We start from the raw sequence: 26922 nt of genomic DNA, 5'->3' as shown, positions 1-26922 counted from the left end.
TTCCCATTGAGTATCCGAATTTGCCACTCCATCTCGGCCCTGATGGTGTTTCGGCCTGAGCCCATGTTTAATTTTACTTTTGCTACCTTGGCCCATCATTAGGAAATGAGGAAGAAGGGAGTTGATGGATCTGTGCTCAGTGACACCGATCCACAGTTCTTCCCATCCTTCATGTGTAGCCACTTGTACATCATGAAATCATTTTGTGTCACTAAGGGTGAAAGACTGCACGGCGGGTAGGCAATTATACATGAGATCAATCACGGAGAGGCCACACTCATTTCCAGTCTAATTAAGATAATTATCTGTGGGGTTTTTTTTAATACATATATTTATTTCACATGGTCACTCTGCGTTCTTGATCAGCCATGTTCCGGGCTTGTTTCATTTCCATTCCAAGTATACTGGAATATATACAGATATTACGGCACTCACCCCTGCATAAAATTCAGAGACTTTATTACCCAATTGATAAAAGTAACAATGTGGCAATGAATGGCATAATCCTATGTATGGACATCTGCCGTTTCGCCCAGAGCAGGTGTGCTACCACAGTGGTACTTGGGACCAAGAAGAAGCACCTAGGTGCGAAACGGCTGCTGTCCGTACTGTTGGCATAGCAGTATGCTGTTCACTATCATGCTGTTACTTATTTATTTGAAAATAAAATCCCTTAATTTTATACCCAGTTGAGTGCTGCAATTTCTTCTCTTCTACAATACTGTTAAGTGTTTTAGATACTTTTATCCCTCGCTTGTGATGAGAAAGACAGGTTTAGCAAAGGGGGCATAGCTAGAAATGCATCAGGTTTATCATTTTGTGTTCATTTTAGGGTACAAAAAAAGTGGCGCCAAGTAAGTCAACTTCTTCATGATGGTGTTCATGGTTCTCCTGAAAACGGCATTTATAACCATGGTGGACACAAGAACTACTAGCTGTTTTTTTTTGTAGTTTTTTTTCATTAAAAACAAGATATCTTAAGTTAAATCAACACTATCAGAAAGTAAGAGAAAAACAAAACGTGTGGGATGAGGTTTTAAATCATGACATTTGTAAGAATCCATCTGCATCAGGTGTGATGCGTTCACTGGTATCTGCAAAGGAGCCAACTACATAAAATGTCATCTCTCCTCATCTGTGATCTAACAGAATATCGAAAATATAACTTCTCGCTAAGCCTCGGTTATCAATAGTATCCTTGGGAACCCGAGCGGTGTCATACATATTGGTCTAATGTCGGCTGAACCCACTGATATCGATGGGGCCGGCGGTCTGATGTGTATGGGAGTGCTGGCCAACTAATGGTCGGGAGAGATCGTGCACGTCATATTTCTGACTGCTGATTGTATGGTCTCCCTGAGACAAACCATTGGTGTGGAAGAGTCAGTTGGCGGCTTCCTCATAGACTACACATGAGAGCTTAGCCGGGCGAGTTTTCCTGTATATGAGCGAGTCGGCTGAGCTGGCTGTCAGTCGAATGTTCAACCATCTGTGTATGGCCCTCAGATAGCTCTCAGATGATCTGAAGGATAGAACCTTTCTAGTTGGAATCTCAAAGCGACAGAACGTCATACTTCAGATATGAATAGTTCAACTGAAGGTTTCCATTTCTTAACGATGGTTACTCTGGCATTAAGAACGACTTCTGTATCAGAAGAGTTTTTGTGGAGATTCTCCACGCTGCTGGATGGTGGAAAGACGCAATTCATAAATTTAATAGTGGTTTTTATTCATTTCCCCTCGTTTCAAAGTTACAGGCACTTCTTCTTCAGGATGACTTGACTTGAGGGAAGAAGGGATAGCTTCCAAAAAACAGTGTGCCTGTGCAGGGTCTGTACACATGCAGTGGTGCATTACTGTGGATATGAATGGAAAAATGGAGGTCCAGAAGTGGCAGATCACTGGACTGGGCCACCAGTTATTTATATTGATCCTGTTTATTTTGTCACATATTCACAATTACGGTATCTTTTTGTAAAAATGTAAAAACAATTCACAGGGTGCTTTCAGTGCTGAAAATGAAAAATTCAAACTGCTAGAATTTGTATGTACCCCAAAATGGTATGAATAGAACTACAGCTCAACACACTAAAAACATTGTCTTCCCTCTGCTCCATTCTGTTTGGAAAATTCCTTACCCATAATATAGAAGAAAAAATTTGATGTTGTGTAGCCATTTTGTAATATATTTTTTGTTCTATAGATATGTAAAAAAAATGATAATATTGTAGAATTTTATACTAGATGGCGGCCCGATTCTAATGCATCGGGTATTCTAGAATATGTATGTATGTATGTATATAGCAGCCACATACTATATAGCACAGGCCACGTAGTATATAGGAGCCACGTAGTATATAACACAGCCACGTAGTATATAACGCAGCCCATGTAATGTATAGCACAGGCCACGCAGTATATATCACAGGCCACGCAGTATATATCACAGGCCACGCAGTATATAGCACAGGCCACTGCACTATGTAACGCAGCCCACGCAGTATGTAACGCAGCCCACGCAGTATGTAACACATTGCGAAATTACCCAGATGACTTAGCGGTCTCGCGAGACCGCTAAGTCTTCTGGGTAATTTCACAATGCATCTCTGGGAACAGAAGCTGGCGGCAGCTGCGATCGCATCGGAGGATGACGGAAGGTGAGAATAGCAGGTTTTTTGTTTGTTTATTATTTTTAACATTAGATTTTTTTACTATTGACACTGCATAGGCAGCATCAATAGTAAAAATTTGGTCACACAGGGTTAATAGCGGCGTTAACGGAGTGCGTTACACCGCAGCATAACGCAGTCCGTTAACGCTGCCATTAACCCTGTGTGAACGCTGACTGGAGGGGAGTATGGAGCGGCTGCCGGGCACTGACTGGACGGAAGGAGGGAGGGACTAATTCTCGTCCGGGCTGTGCCCGTTGCTGATTGGTCAAGGTCGCCAGCAACGCGGGAATTCCGTGACAGACATTAAGACAAACAGATGGAAGTGCCCCTTAGACAATTATTTATATATATATATAAATAATTATCGCTCCAACTAACGAATTATGAAGAAAAAATGGAATTTCCAGCTCCTGGTAAAAATCAATAGAAAAACTTTTTTTCATCCAAAAATCCAGTAAAATTAATGTCCCAAGACAGTACAGAAGACAAGCGACGCGTTTTGAATGTGACCGTTCTTTGTCAAAGCTTTTCTTCATTTCTTTTTAAATGCTTGACGTCTTTAGAAGGCAGAAGTGGTTAAAAGACGCTCAAAAGAATGAGCTTATCAGCAAGTTGTTTTTACATAGAGATGCACATGTACATTGTTTTGAGTGTTTAGTTAGTGCTTTTACAGGCGGTTTTCAGAGAGGACTCACACCAAGACAGTCGCTTACACATACCCTCTGTCTGTTTTCCTGTATAAAATGGCCATATAAGCTTTGCTGGGTTCACAGCAATGGTTTCCAGCAGAAACATAACTTTTATCAGGCATCATGAACAAAAGGAAAGTCTTCCGAACCCCACCTAAATATATTGTTACATGGTATTAATGGCCCGGAGTGCTTTAAGTCGGACGTCATTGTTTTAAGCATCGTAAATGTGTTTGTGTATTTTTTCCCCATTGAAATCCTATGACTTCAGCATGTAACGATTGTGCATAAATATCCAGTTAATCATTGACCATCTTTACAATTGCAGAGGTCTGGCAGCAGGCGAAGATAATGGGCAGAGAGGTTACATGCTGACATTCGTCATTGCTTACCTTCGGGTAGGTCACATCTATTTTCCTCCCCTCTTTGTCTCGTCACCAGTGTGAATATTGACATATTCTGACCCTAAGGAATATTGAGAGCTTTATAAAGATCCCTTTAAAATTTGCTACACGGCTTTGTCTTTCTTTCAAGCAGATGCTGTCATTTTCTTTTTTAGCTTTTTCTTTTGCCATAGAAACCAAATAAAGGCATATTAGTTCAGGGTATGCAGATGTTGCAGCGATTGATGGGCGAGTGGTCAATTGAGAAGTCAGTGCATTATTTGGTACTTATTCACAATCAGGAACAGATTCTGGGAGATTTAATGCTCAATTTATTAATGTCTTATCACCTGGCTCAGTTTCTACAAATGAGAATAACGTAACGCACGGATAAGAAGGCTGTGGCTTCTCAGAGGGATGCATGAATTGGAACCCGTCATTATGGTTTTACATATGGAGGAAGTGGAATGGCTGATGGGCGGTCTTTCTTTAATAAAAATAACATCTTTTTTGCAGCAATCCGGTGAGCCAATCATTAGGAATCTAACTTAGAAGACTTATGCAAATCAGGATTGACAATCCTTTATTTCTTATGTTTCCACCCTGCAAAATATTAACATCTATACTCCACTCCGGTGTCGGCGCTGTTCCAGCGGTGTGGGCACTGGCTCTCCTGGGGAATCACGTGACATTGTTATGCGATCCCTGTGGCCATTTGGCGCTGGTTGCACTCTATCCTCCTTTGAAAAAATCAAGACATCCGGAGGAATTGCGAGCAGCTGCTCTCACCACCTCCATATGTCAGTTACTTCTATATGTCCCTGGGAGAGCCAGTGATGACACCGCTGGAACAGCGCCAGCATTGGAGTTGTGTTTTTTTTTACTGGGGCGGAAACATGAGGATTCAGAAGGGGTTGTTGTCCGAGTAGTGGACAACCCCTTTAATGGTGCACTGAGTGGCCAACTCTACAATCCCCCCTATATATGCAGAGTGAGTGTCTCCTGACCCTTGTGTGGCTCTCCAGTAAGAAATGAGGTGGCCTACATGAATGCATCCATTTTCATTGGAGTAGTGAATAGCTCAGAGGAGGAGGGAGAGAAGATGACCGCCATTCAGGAAGGTGGAAGTCCAGGAAAAGCAACCAGCACCAATAAGACATTTGATATATTCTCTGGATGTTCCATCAATGTTTTAGATGCTAATACCCCATTGAGTTTTATTGCAGCCCCTAGTGTTTAGTTCAATATCACAAAGTGGCGCTCGGATCTAAAAAGTTTGTGCATCCCTGATCTAAAGCAGAGAGTGACGCTCTACGGCTTTAGGGGATTGTCCAGTCTTTTGCTAACATTCTGACTAGTCATGCACGGCCACAAATCATTTCACTTGTATTGAGCGAGGACAAACATGTCTAGTCGGAATGTGGCCAGAAGTGTGGAAATCACATACTTGAGGTCACATGACCACCTGTTTTTACCGCTGACACCTGAGGATCCTTACAGAGTGTGCAGAGTGTGACTGCAGACTTTAAAGTAGCACTCTCATCAAAGTTTTCATCCTCTTAATATATTGCAATCATCATCATATTATACAGCACTGATTACTTACAATTGCTGATTTTGCCTTTCTACCCTAATTCTTCTCTTTTCCATTAGGTCTCTGACATCACATGATTAAAAACAGACTAGCTGAATCCTTCTAAGCTCTATGTAGAAACAGGAGGTCAATCTTTCCCTGTATGAGTCCTAAGTTACTGCCTGGAAGAGTGAAGGAGGGAGCAGCTGGGTCAGGAGATGAAGAGGGCAATGACTCATGCAGGGAAAAGAGACTTCCTGTTTCTACATGGAGCAGAGAAAAGAGAAGAATTATCAGAGTAGAAAAGCAAAATGAGCAATTGTAAATACACAGTGCTATGTAATATGATGACTGCAATATAGAAAGAGGATAAAAACTTTGATGGGAGGAGGCGTGCTTCTTAAAGCAAAAGACCAGACAACCCCTTTAAAGTTTACTAGAGCAGCCATTTGTTGGCTCATTGGTGCAATAAAGGTAGTTCTGTATTCCCCAGTGTGTGGCTGTAATCTACCATAGTATGTTCCCTAGCAGTGGAGGATGCAAAGCTCGTGCTGCAATATACGGCTGTATGTACAGATGTATGGAGTACAGTGTAGTTACCGCAACCTCACTAGTAACCTCTTTCTTTGTCTCTGTCCTCTGCATCCGTTTTATCGTGAATGTATTTCTAACATCCGGTATGTTCTGTCCTGTAGGACCTCGGCATGGATTATTATCTCATAGGCGAGTCGTTTGAGACTTCGGTTCCATGGGACAGGTAAAAGTTTGAGCAGCACCATTCACATCTCAATTCAGAGATTTAAAATGTTATTTCCATGTGATGACCTAGCGCCATGATACACTATCACCGTATAATCCATGGGACTCCAACATCCAGATAGTCCTGCAAATAAAGGCACTGCTGTATGGTTTAATTCGCTGAAAGTAAGCCAAAATGTTAAAATAATGCTCCGTTTATCTCAAGTGTTTATTTTCCAAGTTTTGTGTAAAGAAAGCATGAACTAAACATTGGATTTTTTCCCCCCTAAATCTAGAGTGATCGACCTTTGCCGGAATGTTAAGGAGAGGATTGTTCAAGAGTGCAAAGAAAAAGGTGTGCAGTTCCCCCCTCTGTCCACGTGCAGGTATGCCTACTTTCCATCTCATGTTGACATTGGGAATATCGGCGGTTTCCCGCTTACACTTTACCACAGTACACGCCATGTGCTACTTCTTCTGGGCTCAAGATGCTGGACGTTACACAATCTCGAGATACTATTATTAAGATGACACTTTTTTTTTTGTCTTTTTTGTAGAAAAGTACAGTGAAGGAAATAAGTATTTGATCCCTTGCTGCTTTTGTAAGTTTGCCCACTGACAAATACATGTTCAGTCTATAATTTTAAGGGTAGGTTAATTTTAACATTGAGAGATATAATATCAAAATTAAAATCCAGAAAATCACATCGTATAAATTTTACTATTATTATTTATTATTATAGCGCCATTTATTCCATGGCGCTTTACATGTGAGGAGGGGTATACATAATAAAAACAAGTACAATAATCTTAAACAATACAGGTCACAACTGGTACAGGAGGAGAGAGGACCCTGCCCGCGAGGGCTCACAATCTACAAGGATGGGTGAGGATACAGTAGGTGAGGGTAGAGCTGGTCGTGCAGCAGTTTGGTCGATCGGTGGTTACTGCAGGTTGTAAGCTTGTTAGAAGAGGTGGGTCTTCAGGTTATTTTTGAAGGTTTCGATGGTAGGCGAGAGTCTGATATGTTGTGGTAGAGAGTTCCAGAGTAGGGTTGATGCGCGAGAGAAATCTTGTATGCGATTGTGGGAAGAGGAGATAAGAGGGGAATATAGAAGGAGATCTTGTGAGGATCGGAGGTTGCATGCAGGTAAGTACCGGGAGATGAGGTCACAGATGTATGGAGGAGGTTGTGGATGGTTTTGTATGTCATGGTTAGGGTTTTGAACCTGGGTATCTGGGCAATGGGGAGCCAGTGAAGGGATTGACAGAGGGGAGAGGCCGGGGAATAGCGGGGGGACAGGTGGATTAGTCGGGCAGTAGAGTTTAGAATGGATTGGAGGGGTGCAAGAGTGTTAGAGGGGAGGCCACAGAGCAGGAGGTTACAGTAGTCGAGGCGGGAGATGATGAGGGCATGGACTAGGGTTTTTGCAGATTCTTGGTTTAGGAATGTACGCATACTTGAAATATTTTTGAGTTGAAGGCGGCAGGAAGTGGAAAGGGCTTGGATATACGGTTTGAAGGAGAGATCAGTGTCCAGGATTACCCCGAGGCAGCAAGCTTGTGGGACTGGGGAGAGTGGGCAGCCGTTTACTGTAATGGCTAGGTTCATTGGGGGGGTCGCGTGAGATGGGGGAAAGATGATGAATTCTGTTTTGTCCATGTTAAGTTTTAGAAATCTAGCGGAGAAGGATGAAATAGCGGACAGACATAGAGGGATTCTGGTTAGTAGGGTGGTGATATCTGGTCCAGAGATGTAGATATGCGTGTCATCAGCATAGAGATGATACTGAAAACCGTGAAATTCTATGAGCTGTCCCAGACCAAAGGTGTAAATGGAGAAAAGCAGGGGCCCTAGGACTGAACCTTGTGGGACTCTGACAGATAGGGGGCGAGATGATGATGAGGAGGTGGTGTGTGAGTGGGAGACGCTGAATGTCCGGTCTGTTAGGTATGACAAGATGCAGGATAGGGCCAAGTCTGTGATGCCAAGGGATGAGAGGATCTGTAATAATAGGGAATGGTCCACTGTGTCAAAGGCAGAGGACAGGTCCAGGAGGAGGATAGAGTAGTGTCGCTTGCTCTTGGCGGTTAATAGGTCATTGGTGACCTTAGTTAGGGCAGTTTCAGTGGAGTGGTGTGACCGGAAGCCATATTGTAAGCGGTCGAAGAGGGAGCAGGAAGAGAGATGGGAGGACAGTTGAAGATGGACGTGTTGTTCCAGTAGTTTTGAGGCATAGGGGAGAAGTGATATATGGCGATAGCTAGACACAGAGGATGGGTCAAGAGAGGGCTTTTTGAGGATAGGTGTGATTGAGGCATGTTTAACGCTTGAGGGGAAAACACCAGTTGTTAGTGATAGGTTGAAGAGATGGGTTAGGGTTGGGATGAAGACTTGCGAGGTTTGAGATGAAGTGGGATGGGATCGGGTCAAGTGCACATGTGGTGAGATGCGATCTTGAGAGTAGAGTGGAGAGTCGATCTTTTGTAATGGTGGAGAAGTTGGTTTTGGAGGTGGAGGGCTGGGCAGTTGGGAAGAATGGCTCTGGGGTTGTTGACTAAAACTGTCTCTGATGTTGTCAATCTTCTGCTTGAAAAATGAGGCAGAGTCTTCAGCTGAGATAAGTGGGGAGGGAGGAGGTGCTGGGGGATGGAGGAGAGAGTTGAAGGTGTTGAATAACTGTTTAGGGTTGTGAGACAGGGAGGATATGAGAGATGAGAAGTAGGTTTGTTTAGCTGTGGCGAGTGTGGTCTTGAAAGTAGTGAGGGACTGTTTGAATGCGATGAAGTGCTCATTGGAGTGGGATCTTTTCCATCTCCGCTCAGCAGCCCTGGAAGCTCGCCTCAGTTCTTTGGTCAGGCTGGTGTGCCAGGGCTGTCTGTTGATTTTGCAAGCTTTGGTATGTGTGAGAGGGGCAAGAGATTCCAAAGCTACAGCTATTGTGGTGTTATATAGAGCGACAACATCATCTGCATTGTGTAGGGAACTTATGTCTGTGAGAGGGACGAGGGATTCAGGGTGTGAGTGTAGATCAAGGTGTTTAAGATTTCTGCGAGGGTGTGCAAGTTTGTGGGGTGGGGATTGTAGACAATGAGTGGAGAGGGAAGAGAATGTAAGTAGATTGTGGTCAGAAAGAGGAAGAGGTGAGTTAGAGAGGGAGCAGAGGCGGGTGAAGATGAGGTCCAGTGGGTGACTATCTTTGTGAGTGGCTGCAGAAGACCATTGAGTGAGGCCGAAGGAGGAAGTGAGAGATAGAAGTTTAGTGGCAGCTGAGAGGGAAGTATCAATGGGGATGTTGAAGTCGCCCATGATGATAGTGGGGATGTCCGCGGAAAGGAAATTAAGTAGCCAGGTGGTAAAGTGGTCAAAAAAGGTTTTAGCTGGCCCTGGGGGGCCGTAAATGACTGCCGATTGGAGGGGGGAGTAGATGCGCACAGAGTGCACCTCAAAGGAAGGGAGGGTAACAGAGGGTGGCAGTGGGATTGGGATGAAGGAGCAGTTCTCTGACAAGAGAAATCCAACTCCTCCGCCATGCTTGCTGCTGGGGCGGGGTGTGTGAAAAAGGTGGAAGCCACCATACGAAAGTGCAGCAGGAGAGGCTGTGTCAGAAGGCGTGAGCCAGGTTTCGGTGATGGCGAGGAAGGAAATTTTGGTAGTAACAAAAAGATCATGGATGTAGGAAAGCTTGCTGCAGACAGAGCGAGCGTTCCTCAGACCTCCTGTTAGTGGGACTGGGAAAGCCGGGGCTGGGCGAATGGGTATAAGGTTAGAGAGGTTATGGAAATTTGTGATAGAGCGTGGATGGGAGGTAGAACTGACTGTGGGGATGTGGTGAGGAGGACCAGGATTTGGAGAGATATCACCAGCAGTGAGAAGGAGCAGAGAAAGTGTTAGCAGGTGGGAGCAGGAGAGGGCATGAGGTAGCCATCTGTGCTTGGAGATAGGGGATTGTATGTTGAGGAACAGTTCTGAGGAGGAGGTGAGATGGATGGGGAGGATTGAGGAAGAGATGAACAGTTCCTTGCTAGGAGTTAGGGATTAGGGGTGTTAGCAGAAAGTGAAGGATTATAGGGGTGAAAGTGAAAACAAACAGAAACATTGTTTACAGTGACTGGCCAGTTACCTTCAGTTCCAATTCTGGTTTTAATTCTACATTCATCTTCACACTTATAGGAATCACACTGCAGACTAAAGTCTTTGCAGACTTGAGCTATGCAATATATGTGCTACAAAGTGCATTCAGGTGTGAAGCAGAGGAGTGGTCTCTGTTCATTTTGGTCAGAGAATTAAGAGTGGACCAGATGCATATAATCAAGCCAGAGTAAACAACGTCCTAAATAACACTGGGGTAAGCTGGGGTTAGTTAAAAGATTATATAAATTTATTTGCATTTTGCAGTGAGAAAGAAGTATTTGATCCCTCTGGCAAACAAGACTTAATACTTGGTGGCAAACCCTTGTTGGCAAGCACAGCAGTCAGACTTTTTTGTAGTTGATGATGAGGTTTGCCCACGTGTCGGAAGGAATTTTGGTCCACTCTTCGCAGATCATCTCTAAGGCTATGTTCACACGTTGCGGTTTTTGCTGCGGATCCGCAGCGGTTTTGATGCTGCGGATCCGCAGCAGTTTTCCATGCGGTGTACAGTACAATGTTAACCTATGGAAAACAAAAACCGCAGTGCACATGCTGCAGAAAAATCCGCGCGGAAACGCTGCGGAAAAAAAGAAGTAGCATGTCACTTCTTTGTGCGGATTCCGCAGCGGTTTTCAACAAGCACCAATAGGAAAGTGCATTTGAAAACCCGCAGAGGAATCAGCAGAAGAAACCGCGTGAAAATCCGCAGTGAAAACAGCAGTGGTTTTGCACTGCGGATTTTCCAAATCCGCTGCGGAAAAATCTGCAGCAGAATCCGCAACGTGTGCACATACCCTAAATCATTAAGATTTTGAGGCTGTCGCTTGGCTACTCGGATCTTCAACTCCCTCCATAAGACTGGCTAGGCCACTCCATGATCTTAATGTGCTTTTTGAGCCACTCCTTTGTTGCCTTGGCTGTATGTTTTGGATCATTGTCTTGTTGGAAGACCCAGCCATGACCCATTTTTAATGTCCTGACGAAGGGAAGGAGGTTGTCACTCAGGATTTTTACGGTACATTACTCCATCCATTTTCCCATTGATGTGGTGAAGTAGTCCTGTGCCCTTAGCAGAGAAAGACCCCTAAAATAATGTTTCCACCTCCATGCTTGACAGTGGGGATGGTGTTCTTTGGGTCATAGGCAAAATTTCTCTTCCTCCAAACACGGCGAGTTGAGTTAATGCCAAAGAGCTCAATTTTCATCTCATCTGACCACAGCACTTTCTCCCAATCACTCACAGAATCATCCAGATGTTCATTGGCAAACTTCAGACGGGCCTGCACATGTGCCTCCCTGAGCAAGGGGATCTTGCGGGCACTGCAGGAGTTTAAACCTTTACGGCTTAATGTGTTACCAATGGTTTTCTTGGGGATTGTGGTCCCAGCTGCCTTGAGATCATTAACACGTTCCCCCCGTGTAGTTTTAGGCTGATCTCTCACCTTCTTCATGATCAAGTATATACCCCACAAGGTGAGATTTTGCATGGTGACCTAGATCGATATTGATTGACAGTCATTTTGTATTTCTTCCATTTTCTTACTATTGCACCAACAGTTGTCTCCTTCTCACCCAGCATCTTACTTATGGTTTTGTAGCCTGCTCCTTCTTTGTACAGGTCTATGATCTTGTCCCTGACATCCTTATAAAGCTCTCTGGTCTTGCCTATGTTGTAGAGTAGGGTTGAGCGACTTTTGCTTTTTTAGGATCGAGTCGGGTCTCGTGAAAGCCGACCGTCTCGAAAGTCGGATCGTGTGAAATCGGCCGATTATTGTGAAAAGTCGGGGTCAATGGGGTGGTTTTTGTTTTTTTTCTCTCTCTCTCTCTCTCTCTCTCTCTCTCTCTCTCTCTCTCTCTCTCTCTCTCTCTCTTTCTCTCTTTCTCTTTCTCTCTCGTTTCACTGTGCAAATCGCTAAATCCCAAAGGTTAAGATGGCGGTTTTACCCCCTGTGACGCCGCACAAAGCAAGCCGGAACCTATGTCATCACGCTGCCCACACTTCTTCATTGGCTGAAAAAATGGCGGGGAAATAGTCATCTGAAACGCGACTTTGGCGCGAAGATCGCCGACCGCATGGCCGATCCCACAGTGCTGAAAGTCGGCGACTTTTGAAAATGTCCGATCCGTTTCGCTCAACCCTATTTTAGAGGTTAGTCTGACTGATTAATTGAGTCTGTGGACAGTAGTCTTTTATAAAGGTGACTATGTAAGACAGCGGACTTTAATGCAGGTAACGAGTTCATTAGGAGCGTCTAACTGGTCTGCAGGAGCCAGAACTCTTAATGGTTGGTATGGGATCAAATACTTATTTCTCACTGCAAAATGCAAATATATTTATATAATTTATACAATGTGATTTTCTGGATTTTATTTCTGATATTCTATCTCTCAATAGTAAAATTAACCTACCCTTAAAATTATTGACTGCTCTACCTTGCCAAGAGGAATAACAGAGGAACAAGGCAGAGTTCCAAACTTACATTCCTCTTGATAGGAAGAATGTAAGTATTGTCTAAAACGGACATATCGGACGACCTGACTCATCCCAATTAAGGTGTAAAAACCAAAAGAAAAAAAAAAATCATGAAATTAAAACTCCAAACTCACAGTAACGTTTCATGACAGTTCATTTTTGTACACCCAAAATAACCTTTTGTCGAGTCTAGTAAAAGTAAAGCATTATTGCGTGCCTGTTAATTCCTACGACCGACACTTTATGGGTTTAAAATTAGAATGGCACACCGGAAGGAAAAAAAAAGTTTTATTCTTTGCTTTATGCCAGCAACGTAACGTTTTTATCTCACTGACATGTTGTTTTTACTAGAATGAGCTAAATTAAATTGTTAGCAATTTGGCCATTAAAGAAACCTCCAAAGCTGTAAACAGGATTGTAGATTATATTTAGAACTAAAGAAAATAATTGAAGGATGTGGTAAAAAGATGAATAACAGAAGTCTTAAAAGCCTCCACATCTGAGGAAATGCCCTTAACTTTCTTGGTGGCGCATTGCAAATGTGTCTTTATTATCTATTCCCTCTACACGGGATAATTGCTGGGCATATATCTTCACGCTGCAATGCTAACAAAAACAGGACCTGGGCTGTAAACCAAATTCCTTAGCACAAAAATGTCAAACATATTCTCGACTTTGTCTTTACATGTTTATGGGGGAGGCTTGGGTTGATTATCTTTTTTTTTTTTTTTTTTTTTTTTTTTTTCTGGAATCCCAGGGCAGCATGGAAAGATGTAAATCTTCATATTGTCCCTCTACACTAAGGCCAGGTTATTATGGGTCTTATGTAAACGTTCTGCCTTCATAATGGCCACACACCATCAGATTCAGGAATACTCACTGCCTCTGTAGCTGATAGGGGTTGTAGCAGTGACGAAAAAAAAAGGTCTATGGAATTTTCGCAGTGTTTTATTATTTTGTATTCCATTTTAACGACGTAACACCGAACCCATGAAAAAGTTATATGCTTTGTCCGCCTTGTTTGTGCAGATCGATGTCTAACGCCATACTCACACGTCACTGATTTGCCAATAGCAAATATGATGTATAATTTTTCATGAAGATCCTCAGCAGAGAGGCTTTGACTTCTTGGGCAGGCTTTGACTTCTTGGGCAGGCTTTGACTTCTTGGGCAGGCTTTGACTTCTTGGGCAGGCTTTGACTTCTTGGGCAGGCTTTGACTTCTTGGGCAGGCTTTTTCCTTGGGCAAGCTTTTTCCTTGGGCAGGCGTTTCCTTGGGATTTCTGCGGAAGATATGCCAGATCTTCTATTATAGATCTGCACTAGGATTTTCTCAATTCATGATCTGCGGGGATAATCTGTTGCTTTTATGTGCTGAATTCACAGAAATAATGTTCATGGGATGCACATTTCAATTCCTCCATGGAGACTTTCTCCAAAAGCCTCAAAGGAGGAGCAAATCCATTTCATGTGAACATTCATCTACTTCTATAAGCGTCGTGCACATTGTTTCGAGAGACAAGTATTGCCCTATGAAAAGTTGGACACTTGAGATATATCAATATATATACACTTATACATTGCACCTACAGGAACACTTATGACCCCCCTCCCACCCAGATTCTGAATCCATATACTGTATATTAATATGGACTTGGTCTCCCTCTGTGGCTATTACGGCCTCCACTCTTCTGGGAAGGTTTTCTAAAAGATTTTGGAGGTGTCCGTGGGAATTTTTGCCCATTTATCTAGCAGCTGATGTCTTTTAGGGAATTAACGTAGGTATTCACATAAGTATAAGCATTGCCAATGAAGTGTGCTAAACCAAATAAAGGGTTAACTACCCTAGTCTTATGTTGCGGTGCCACTACTCCGACGCGCGTTTCAGCAGGCGTGTCATTCTCTGGTGGAGTTATGGAATCAGCAGAGCATGGGTGTCTTTTATGCACTCTGCTTCTCAGCACTTGGCCACCCCGCTCTGTAATTTTACACGGACGCCATTTCATAGCCGAGTTGGTGCAGTTCTTTCTACTTTTTAATAATTTCACTCACAAGTGATGGTGGAATATTTAGGAGAGAACAAATGTCATGGACTGCCTAGCTACACCAGTGATGTCCTATTACAGGACCGCGCTGGTCTCGGTGAGCTCTTTACCACCGGCCATTCTCTTACAAATGTTAGCAAGGGCAGACGGCACAGTGAGGGCCTGCGGTAGCGGGACTGAACGAAAAACCTGAATTTGTTGATTAATATTGAGTGCTTCTGCCCTTTGCATTGAGTGTTTAGTGGGGGTGTTGGGGTTCGGACCTCTGCCGTTCTGTAGGGCTTTAAAGAGGCTGCAGTATATCTAAAGCTTATAATAAGTTTAGTATCTCTTTAAGTTCTAAGATGTCAAGTTTTGTAACTTTTTTTATCTCCCAGTAGAGTTCCCTGCACCGTGTGCCTTTATAGAAATATATAGAAGGACTGAATGTGTGGGGTAGATGTAATGGCTTTTACAGCAGACTGTGGTGCTTATGTATGACATGTCTCCAAATCTACAAACTCCGTATATTTTTATGTGGCATTAATGTAAACTGCACGCTCTGTCCAGTCACCTTCATACTTTTCCCGTTACAGTAGAGTCTCATTCAGTGTTTTATTCAGATTATTTCCACTTTAGTTTGAAGACTCTTAAAAAAAAGGACATTGTATAGTTTTAGGAGAAGAAACCCCAGCTGTGTGCCTAAATTCTGATGGCCTACCCACATCTAGTGGACTCCGGAAAATGCCTTGGTCACCAGGTTCTCATGGCATCCATGAGCCCACACAATTGAGTGCAGTCATCACAATTGGTTGTGAAAGAAGGATAACCCATTTTATGAAACTCCTACAATTCAGATATGTTAAAAAAATATATTAACACTTGCCTGTACTTTCACACACAGCCAATAGAAAAGCACATAGTTTTTCCTACAGCAAGTTTAAGAGAAAACTATTATGAGAAAATGACCTATTGTTTAAATCACACTTTTGTTTTTAAAGTGTGGGATTTGTTTTTTTTTTTATTTTGGTAGTGTTTGTTTGTTTGTTTTTTCCCCAATATCATTATCTCTAAAATGAAAAATAGAAAATGGAACTCTTACACTTTTCACACTGGCCACTGGGGCTTTTTATGGTCTTAACTTCCTATTGTTTCAGGAAACAACACATGTACATAGACACAATGTTGATCACAAAGGGAGGGAGAAGCAGGGTCAGGTGTGAACTTATTGTGAATGGAGGATCCTGTGTTATTAACTGGGTATAGAGGTGTTTCCAGTCATAGTAATCCTGACTCTGATGATAATGAAACTGCTTAAATGACATAAATTATGAGTCTAAAGCCATTATCTAGTGCACTATTTCCCAAACTCCAGTCCTCATCCTGAAACCGTGATCTGTGGGGGATGGAAGGAGGGCAGTAAGGACTGAAGTTCGGGAAACTCCAATCTAGCGTTTTGCCTTCCCTGAAATGAAAGCCGCCTATCTGTGTGCCTGTATAATGTTTGACAGACAGGAGAGCAGGAGCAGAGACCGAGCCCACTTCCTGTAACCAATCTCTGCTGATTACTCTTGACAACAGGCAGTGGGGTTTCGTTGTAATGGAGACAACATAATCTTTAATCCTTAGCTGTTCTGGGTCTCTGACTTATTTCGGGCAGTTCTTCAGCTGTGTATTAGCTCTTCCTATACATTTCTTTACTCGTCGATTTCTAACACCCCCCTAGACAGGGCTGATTAGACAGCCTGTAGCGCTGACTGTGCCGGCGCTGTATGCAGCATGAATACCGCATATGACTTTTCCCATTTATGAATATGTTTTAACAGCTGGAATTTAATAGCTACTGTACTATTCAATCCTTCAACAAGAGTAATGCAGCGGGTCAGCAATTCATTTTCAGCTCAGTGGATTCCACAAGCAAGGGAAAGACTGAATCCTTTATTCTTGTGCCTGGACTATGCTTGCAGGGATATGTTCATCTCTGTGTATCTGATTTACAGAGCAGCCAGCGCTTTCAATACTTTCTTTGATATTTTTGGCTGATGAAGGAGTGGTAGAATATAGGATTCTATTGAGGCCGATAAAATCCAAATTCATATTTGACATCTAAATATAGGTGTGTAAAGAAGTGTTTTTCATAGATGTATATATAGAGCCTGTTTATTATTATTATTTTTTTAAGCAATGTGACTCCTCATCCTGTTTTTCATCCTACATGAATGCTGTAAAATTCCAGTAGTCCAACGTCCTGTAGTCTGTTCAATGTTCCACGGTAAGGGGCCCCAAGGAGTCGGACGAAGCTGACGATTTTGGCAGGACTGGCTGGCTAGTTCATATATGCTGAGCACTGCATCCCCCGGGGTGTCCATCTAAATCCCCCAAAATAGGGATCCGGACGGAACATCCAACAGAACCATGTAATGGAGAACACTTCCCACCTTGGATGGGGACACCTTGTAGACATTGCCCAGCATATATCACAGTATAGATGTGCACCTAGCCTACTGTGTATGGCGGGCTTACTCCACCGTGAGGGTAAAGAAGAATTGGGTATGTTGATTTTCAACACTTGATCCTTTCGTTCTCCCGGGAGATGAGACACCACCCAAAGTGTCCGGCAGCAGCGTATTCCCCTCTTAAGAAAACCAAAATTAATATATTGGTGTTCCATCAAAAAAAAAAAATCTGTGTTTTTTTTTTTTTTTTAATCTGAATGACCGTCAATAAACAGCTCATGATTGACACTGTATCTCGACCTGTGACTCTCAGCACTTTTTATAGAGTTCTTGAATTTTATTTGTAAGGTATAAATGGCCTCTCCCAGTTTTATTCATTAAAATTTTTTTTGCTTTATTATGAGAAAAAATTAATAAACTGAATTAAATTTTGTATTAACAATAATTACAATCAATTATTAATACATATAAAATGACACATTCCCTTTTTAAATTTTATTTTTTTTTTACCCAGTTGATAACTACTAGGACTGTCATACACATTAGACAAGTTTTGAACCATCCGATTTTTGTTGGATCCTATGTATGTGGGGACCTCCTGACCGGCCCCTGACAAATGTTATATTAAGCTTAATTAAAACTTTTTTTTTTTTTATAAAGATAAACTGCTGACATTGGAGTCCAGCAGTGACTTTCCCATACAGAACATGTTAACTATAGGCCAAGTTAGGTGTTAGGCTAGTCTTCACATGCAGCGTATTCTTGCTGCATTTTTTTTCCTGCTAAATGGAAACGTAGTTTTACACTACCAGCAATAACTGAATTTCAGAAATCTAATGCACACGCTATTATTTTTATTATTCTTTTCTTCGCTATATTTACAAAAATCAATTCTTTTAGCATTTTTTCATCCATAGAAAGCAATGAAAAGATGCAAAAAATGCTGCATGGACTGTAGACAGAACACACATGTAATCCGCCTAAAAGAGACAGCAATAAATGCAACAAAAACGCTGCTGTTTGCTGCATTTTATCTGCAGTATTTTTTGTTGCCAAGAGTGAAGATTTTCGCTTCAGAAAAAAACGAAGCAAAAAAGTCATGTGTGAATGCAGCCATACAGTTTTTGAATTGGGATTTCTTTCTGCATCATTTTCAGAAATGCTGCATCTGTATCTGCAGCCAGGATGTGCCCTCCTGGACGGTGGCGTGATTCACCATTTCTGACCCTCTGACCTGCTGTAGATAAATCTAGCACTGTTTAGATACAGGAATGTGTCCCCCATGCTGGAGCCCTATGCATTGTACTAAGCTGCTTTTCTATGGTTAGACAAACCTCGATAACCTGTGACCTCTGATGCTTTACAGCCATCACAGCAGATTCATACCTAGGCCCAGGGGCGTAACTACCGCGGTCGCAGCGGTCGCCATTGCGACCGGGCCCCGCAGGTCAGGGGCCCCGGCAGGCTCGGACTGGCCCACCGGGGAGGGCCCCCACTGCTCCGGGGGCCCCCTGGCCGCCCCCCACCCACCCTCCTTGAAGACGATACTCACCCTGCTGCCTGCTCCAGCGATGGTCTCGGCGTCTGCTCTGCACTGCATCTTCTTCCTGCTTGTGCGGTCACGTGGTACCGCTTCATTAAGGCCATGAATATGCGCATATTCATGACTTTAATCAGTATCACATGACCGCACAAGCACAAGCAGGAAGAAGATGCAGTGCAGAGCAGATGCCGAGACCATCGCTGGAGCAGGCAGCAGGGTGAGTATCGTCTTCAAGGAGGGTGGCGGCCGGGGGGCCCCCGGAGCGGCGGGTGCCCCTGGAGCAGTGGGGGACACTGGGGGGGGGGGGGCAGAATGCTGGAGACACACACTGGGGCAGAATGCTGGAGACACACACTGGGGCAGAATGCTGGAGTGGAGACACACACTGGGGCAGAATGCTGGAGACACACACTGGGGCAGAATGCTGGAGTGGAGACACACACTGGGGCAGAATGCTGGAGACACACACTGGGGCAGAATGCTGGAGACACACACTGGGGCAGAATGCTGGCGACACACTGGGGCAGAATGCTGGAGACACACACTGGGGCAGAATGCTGGAGACACACACTGGGGCAGAATGCTGGCGACACACACTGGGGCAGAATGCTGGAGACACACACTGGGGCAGAATGCTGGAGACACACACTGGGGCAGAATGCTGGCGACACACACTGGGGCAGAATGCTGGAGACACACACTGGGGCAGAATGCTGGAGACACACACTGGGGCAGAATGCTGGAGACACACACTGGGGCAGAATGCTGGAGACACACACTGGGGCAGAATGCTGGAGACACACACTGGGGCAGAATGCTGGAGACACACACTGGGGCAGAATGCTGGAGACACACACTGGGGCAGAATGCTGGAGACACACACTGGGGCAGAATGCTGGAGACACACACTGGGGCAGAATGCTGGAGACACACACTGGGGCAGAATGCTGGAGACACACACTGGGGCAGAATGCTGGAGACACACACTGGGGCAGAATGCTGGAGACACACACTGGGGCAGAATGCTGGAGACCAGGGGCGGAACTACCGGGGTCGCAGAGGTCGCGGCTGCACCAGGGCCCGGGCCCAAAAGAGGGCCCGGTGCCGCCGCGACCTCTGCGACCTCGGTAGTCCGCCGTGGGCGCAGCTTACCGGGCCGCCGCCAGGATGAATTGCAGGCTGAGCGGCCGGTCACTGTGGGGGCAGGCCGTGCGGCGTCACGTTCTTCGGCTCCTCCTCCTCCTTTTCGCGGGGCTGCCAGGCGCGCGCGCGCTGCCTGGGGGACTTCGAGCGGTGAAGCCAAGGTACGTGCAGCAGCAACATGTGGGACATGTGGGGGGTGCGACATGTGGGTGCGCCATGCTCTTCCCAGGTCCCGGGCTGCCTGGCGATGCCGATCGCCGGGCCCCCGGCCCAGGTATGTCCGGGCGGCAGGAGCCGGTGCCATTATCGTTTAGCTGGGGGGGGGTGCCCTGCATAGTGCTATTGGTCAGCTAGGGGGGGGGGTGCCCTGCATGGTGCTATTGGTCAGGTGGGGGGCCCTGCATGGTGCTATTGGTCAGCTGGGGGGGGCCCTGCATGGTGGGGGGCCCTGCATGGTGCTATTCAGCTGGGGGGGGGGCCCTGCATGGTGCCATAATGGGGGGGGGGGGGGCCCCATTCAAAAGTTCGCACCGGGGCCCGCAGGACTGTTGTTACGCCCCTGCCTAGGCCCCTTATTTATTGCTGTGCTTATGGTAGGGGGGCCCTGTGTGCACATCTGCCATGAATGATACAAGGGGGGCGCTGGAAATAGTCCTCCTGTAAATGTTAATATGGGTTATATATGCAAATTGCCTCTTCTGAGAAAAAGAGGACTTAACTCTATAGCGCCACCTATTGGAAGTAGCGATCCTACAAGTCACAATCAACCCTTTAACGAGTCATGCAATATGACTTAGGATTAAAGCCAAATCAGTATCTCAATTCGCAGACACGGTGTTTCGGGCTGTTGGCCCTCGTCAGTGCGAAGCATGAGAACTGATTTGGCTAGGTGAGAGGCTCTGGAGTGGGGTCTAAGGGGTAACGTTTCTCCTTATGGAGAGTGACATACCATCTCTGGCTTGTCAAGGTAAGGAGGCTTATTCGCCGTGCAATGCTCCTCTGGGAATTTACATATGCAAATTGCCTCTTCTGAGAAAAAGAGGACTTAACTCTATAGCGCCACCTATTGGAAGTAGCGATCCTACAAGTCACAATCAACCCTTTAACGAGTCATGCAATATGACTTAGGATTAAAGCCAAATCAGTATCTCAATTCGCAGACACGGTGTTTCGGGCTGTTGGCCCTCGTCAGTGCGAAGCATGAGAACTGATTTGGCTAGGTGAGAGGCTCTGGAGTGGGGTCTAAGGGGTAACGTTTCTCCTTATGGAGAGTGACATACCATCTCTGGCTTGTCAAGGTAAGGAGGCTTATTCGCCGTGCAATGCTCCTCTGGGAATTTACATATGCAAATTGCCTCTTCTGAGAAAAAGAGGACTTAACTCTATAGCGCCACCTATTGGAAGTAGCGATCCTACAAGTCACAATCAACCCTTTAACGAGTCATGCAATATGACTTAGGATTAAAGCCAAATCAGTATCTCAATTCGCAGACACGGTGTTTCGGGCTGTTGGCCCTCGTCAGTGCGAAGCATGAGAACTGATTTGGCTAGGTGAGAGGCTCTGGAGTGGGGTCTAAGGGGTAACGTTTCTCCTTATGGAGAGTGACATACCATCTCTGGCTTGTCAAGGTAAGGAGGCTTATTCGCCGTGCAATGCTCCTCTGGGAATTTACATATGCAAATTGCCTCTTCTGAGAAAAAGAGGACTTAACTCTATAGCGCCACCTATTGGAAGTAGCGATCCTACAAGTCACAATCAACCCTTTAACGAGTCATGCAATATGACTTAGGATTAAAGCCAAATCAGTATCTCAATTCGCAGACACGGTGTTTCGGGCTGTTGGCCCTCGTCAGTGCGAAGCATGAGAACTGATTTGGCTAGGTGAGAGGCTCTGGAGTGGGGTCTAAGGGGTAACGTTTCTCCTTATGGAGAGTGACATACCATCTCTGGCTTGTCAAGGTAAGGAGGCTTATTCGCCGTGCAATGCTCCTCTGGGAATTTACATATGCAAATTGCCTCTTCTGAGAAAAAGAGGACTTAACTCTATAGCGCCACCTATTGGAAGTAGCGATCCTACAAGTCACAATCAACCCTTTAACGAGTCATGCAATATGACTTAGGATTAAAGCCAAATCAGTATCTCAATTCGCAGACACGGTGTTTCGGGCTGTTGGCCCTCGTCAGTGCGAAGCATGAGAACTGATTTGGCTAGGTGAGAGGCTCTGGAGTGGGGTCTAAGGGGTAACGTTTCTCCTTATGGAGAGTGACATACCATCTCTGGCTTGTCAAGGTAAGGAGGCTTATTCGCCGTGCAATGCTCCTCTGGGAATTTACATATGCAAATTGCCTCTTCTGAGAAAAAGAGGACTTAACTCTATAGCGCCACCTATTGGAAGTAGCGATCCTACAAGTCACAATCAACCCTTTAACGAGTCATGCAATATGACTTAGGATTAAAGCCAAATCAGTATCTCAATTCGCAGACACGGTGTTTCGGGCTGTTGGCCCTCGTCAGTGCGAAGCATGAGAACTGATTTGGCTAGGTGAGAGGCTCTGGAGTGGGGTCTAAGGGGTAACGTTTCTCCTTATGGAGAGTGACATACCATCTCTGGCTTGTCAAGGTAAGGAGGCTTATTCGCCGTGCAATGCTCCTCTGGGAATTTACATATGCAAATTGCCTCTTCTGAGAAAAAGAGGACTTAACTCTATAGCGCCACCTATTGGAAGTAGCGATCCTACAAGTCACAATCAACCCTTTAACGAGTCATGCAATATGACTTAGGATTAAAGCCAAATCAGTATCTCAATTCGCAGACACGGTGTTTCGGGCTGTTGGCCCTCGTCAGTGCGAAGCATGAGAACTGATTTGGCTAGGTGAGAGGCTCTGGAGTGGGGTCTAAGGGGTAACGTTTCTCCTTATGGAGAGTGACATACCATCTCTGGCTTGTCAAGGTAAGGAGGCTTATTCGCCGTGCAATGCTCCTCTGGGAATTTACATATGCAAATTGCCTCTTCTGAGAAAAAGAGGACTTAACTCTATAGCGCCACCTATTGGAAGTAGCGATCCTACAAGTCACAATCAACCCTTTAACGAGTCATGCAATATGACTTAGGATTAAAGCCAAATCAGTATCTCAATTCGCAGACACGGTGTTTCGGGCTGTTGGCCCTCGTCAGTGCGAAGCATGAGAACTGATTTGGCTAGGTGAGAGGCTCTGGAGTGGGGTCTAAGGGGTAACGTTTCTCCTTATGGAGAGTGACATACCATCTCTGGCTTGTCAAGGTAAGGAGGCTTATTCGCCGTGCAATGCTCCTCTGGGAATTTACATATGCAAATTGCCTCTTCTGAGAAAAAGAGGACTTAACTCTATAGCGCCACCTATTGGAAGTAGCGATCCTACAAGTCACAATCAACCCTTTAACGAGTCATGCAATATGACTTAGGATTAAAGCCAAATCAGTATCTCAATTCGCAGACACGGTGTTTCGGGCTGTTGGCCCTCGTCAGTGCGAAGCATGAGAACTGATTTGGCTAGGTGAGAGGCTCTGGAGTGGGGTCTAAGGGGTAACGTTTCTCCTTATGGGTTATATAATATGGGTTATACCCAGATGTGAGTTTTCCTTGTTTTTTGCATTAGTTTATGTTTAAAGAGGGTTTTTGATGACCGTATCCTTAAAGGGCATTTCTACTTTTAGCACAGGACTTTAAATGGAGAATAACAAAGCCAGTTGGTACTCGCTCGCCCCATTCCAGCCCTCTGCCACTGCACTGCTCTGTGTTTTTGCTGCAGCGGTGATATGTTGACAGCACTCCTCACCCCTGCAGTCAATCATTGTGCTCAGCGGCTCATGCCGAGCTCACTGATTGGCTGCAGTAGTGATGTGTTGTGTAGACGTGATATCCCGATTGCAGTCACAACCGAGACCGGCAGAGAACTTGTCCTGGAGTGTAAGAGAGTGAGTACCGTCATGGTAGTAAAAGTTTGTAGTCTACTTTGCTGAAAGTTATAAACACCCTTTAAGGCCTCCATACACGTTACCCTAAAATCGGCCAAAACCACGGATATCAACAGAATAGATTGACATTTTCATGTGTAAGGAGGTGATATCGGGGGAGAGAAGGATCTGGCATGCGGTGTTTGAGCTGTTGATCGTTTTGTTCTCCGGGAGATCAGAGTAGGCCGTCAGCCCCAGGTCCTTCTGTGTATGGAGAATTCGGGAGAGAAAGTTATTTCTTGATTGATAGTTTGTACAAAAGCCGTCTAATGTGTATGGGGGCCTTCAGGATAGGGTATACGTCGTCAATATCAGAATGTGGGGGCCAAAACCCAGTAACAGGGTGCCAGCGCTCACTCACAATTTAGTGGCCCATCCTAAGGAGGAGCTAGTCAATATTGTAGTGGAAACCCCATTTAATGCAGCAGCAAAAAAACGCAATTGGTCAATAAGGCTGGGCTGCGATACGGATACAGCCCTAGAAGAAAGCGGGCATTTTTTTATTTCTGGAAAACCCCTTTAAGTGTTTCCCAAGATAGAAAAGAAAATCGGAGACTCCCCAGGAACGGTAGGTTGGCCATCTCTGCTGTAGAAAATTAATCGCCTTGATGTCATCTTGACCAAGGTTTGTCGTACGTGAAGGTGGTACATACATGATGCTTATTTTATGAGTCCCTGTGGTCCACATACAGCCCATACATGTTATTTATCCTCTCTTTTAGGGTGACGCAGACCTACGATGCCGGTGCCTGTGTATATTTCTACTTTGCATTTAATTACAGAGGGATAAGTGACCCCGTTCACGTCTATGAAGAAATTGAGGTAATCTACTATGGAGGCCGGCACTAAACCTTCTGGTCATAGAGTATATTTACCATGACTTTTTGTACTTTCCTACTCGTATACAATTTGTTGCATATTTATTAGTTTGTCATGCTCCAAGTGTAAAGAGCTCCATTTTTAATGGCGATCTGTCTTTTGTTTTAAATATGGTCCTCATGTGAACTTTACTTCTATATTAATTGAGGTTTAAATGTAGATGTATTGTAGTTGTGATCTATTGCTGAATATGAAAAATGAGCCTAAGAAGTGACGCTTCACCCAATTTATATCTTGTAGAATTAGCTTGGGTGTGGAGCTGCAACAATCGAGGTAAATCTACAGTCATGGCCAAAAGTGTTGGCACCCTTGAAATTGTTTCAGAAAATGAAGTATTTCTCCCAGAAAATTATTGCAATTACACGTTTTGTCATACACATATTTATTTCCTTTGTGTGCATTGGAACAACACAAAAAAGTACGGAGAAAAAAAAAGCTAAATTGGACTTAATTTCACACACAATCCTAAAAATGGTCCCGACAAAATTGTTAGGACCCTCAACTTCATACTTGGTTGCACACCCTTTGGAATAAATAACTGCAATCATTCGCTTCCTATAACCATCACCGAACTTCTTACACCTCTCAGATGGAATTTTGGAGCACTCTTCTTTCGCAAACTGCTCCAGGTCTCTTATTTGAAGGTGTCTTCTCCCAACAGCAATTTTAAGATCTCTCCACAGGTGTTCAAAGGGATTTGGATCCAGACTCATTGCTGGACACTTCAGAACTCTCCAGCACTTTATTTCCATCCATTTCTGGGGGCTCGAAGTATGTTTGGGGTCATTGTCCTGCTGGAAGACTCATGACCCAGGACGCAAAACCAGCTTTCTGACACTACATTGGGACCCAAAATATTTTAGTAATCTTCAGATTTCATGATGCCTTGCATACAATCAAGGCACCCATTGCCAGAGGCCTGAAATCTACCCCAAAAGATGTTTGAACTTCCACCATATTTGACTGTAGGTACTGTGTTCTTTTCTTTGTAGGCCTCATTCCATTTTCGGTAAACAGTAGAATGATTTGTTTTATCAAAAAGCTCTGTCTTGGGCTGATCTGTCTCCAAGACACTTTCTCAAAAGGATTTTGGCTTACTCGTTTACATTTTTGCAAACTGCAGTCTGCTTTTTTATGTCAGTGTCATTAGTGGGGGCCTCTTGGGTCTCCTGCCATAGCGTTTCATTTCATTCAAATGTTGCAAGTTGCCACTAACACTAATGCACCCTGAGTCTGGAGGACAGCTTGAATTTTTCGAACTTGATTGAGGCTGCTTATCCATCCAGACTCTCCTGCATTCTAACCTTTCATCGTTTTTTCTCTGCTGTCCAGGACCAGGGGGATTAGCTACAGTGCCATGGGTTGTAAATTTCTTGATTATGTTGGACAAAGGAACATCAAGATCTCTGGAGATGGACTTGTAACCTTGAGATTGTTGATATTGTTCAGCCATTTTGGTTCTCAAGTCCTCAGACCGTTCTCTTCTTCTCTTTCTGATCTCCATGCTTAGTGCGGCACACATAGACACACAATGCAAAGATTGAGTCACCGTTTCCCCTTTTATTCTGGTTTCAGGTGTGATTTTCATATTGCCCACACTTGTTACTTGCCACAGATGAGTTTGAAGGAGCATCACATGCGTGAAACGAAGTTGCTTACCCACAATTTTGGAAATGTGCCAACGGTTTTGTCCAGACCGTTTCTGGGGTTGCATGTCTCTTTTTTTTTTTTTTTTTTTTTTTTTTAATCTGTTCTTTTTATGTTGTTCAATTGCACAAATGGAAAATGAACGTGTATAACAAAACATGTAATTGCAATAATTTTGTGAAATTCTTACTGTTCTGTAACAATTTCAAGGGTGCCAACACTTTTGGCCATGATTGTATATTAAAGGGGTTGATCAGGAGTAAAAACCATGGCTGTCTTCTTCTGAAAACACAGGCTGCAGACAGACCTCAACGTCATTAATGTGAATGACGCAGAGCTGCAGTACTACACACAACCTGTTTTGGCTGTTTTTAGAGGAAAGCCGTCATGTTTTGGATAAGCCCTCAAGGAACTGTTGATCGGCACTTTCTGGATGAACTGTTCTGCATTTTCTTTGTAGTAAACCTATTTTTTTTTTTTCCCCAGTTTGCTGCTAGGGAAGAGATTCTTGCTAACGGTGGGAGCCTTTCACATCACCATGGAGGTAACACATAGTTTTATTTTGTGATCT

At 44.4% G+C, this 26922-nt stretch overlaps 1 protein-coding gene across 1 annotated transcript in view; it reads left to right on the top strand.

Moving 5' to 3' along the window:
• The window catches only part of AGPS (alkylglycerone phosphate synthase), a 176923-nt gene that overhangs the window by 122505 nt on the left and 27496 nt on the right, over positions 1-26922 (top strand). The window contains exons 15-19 of the mRNA XM_077272628.1: positions 3690-3759; positions 6013-6074; positions 6352-6441; positions 24548-24647; positions 26838-26895. Coding sequence (XP_077128743.1) covers positions 3690-3759; positions 6013-6074; positions 6352-6441; positions 24548-24647; positions 26838-26895 — 380 coding nt within the window. The remainder of the gene's footprint in view (positions 1-3689; positions 3760-6012; positions 6075-6351; positions 6442-24547; positions 24648-26837; positions 26896-26922) is intronic.

Source organism: Ranitomeya variabilis, chromosome 7 (genome assembly GCF_051348905.1).
Source record: "Ranitomeya variabilis isolate aRanVar5 chromosome 7, aRanVar5.hap1, whole genome shotgun sequence".
In the NCBI taxonomy this organism is placed as follows: Eukaryota; Metazoa; Chordata; class Amphibia; order Anura; family Dendrobatidae; genus Ranitomeya; species Ranitomeya variabilis.
Note: the sequence above shows the minus strand (reverse complement) of the source record. Positions and strands in the feature narration are given on the sequence as shown.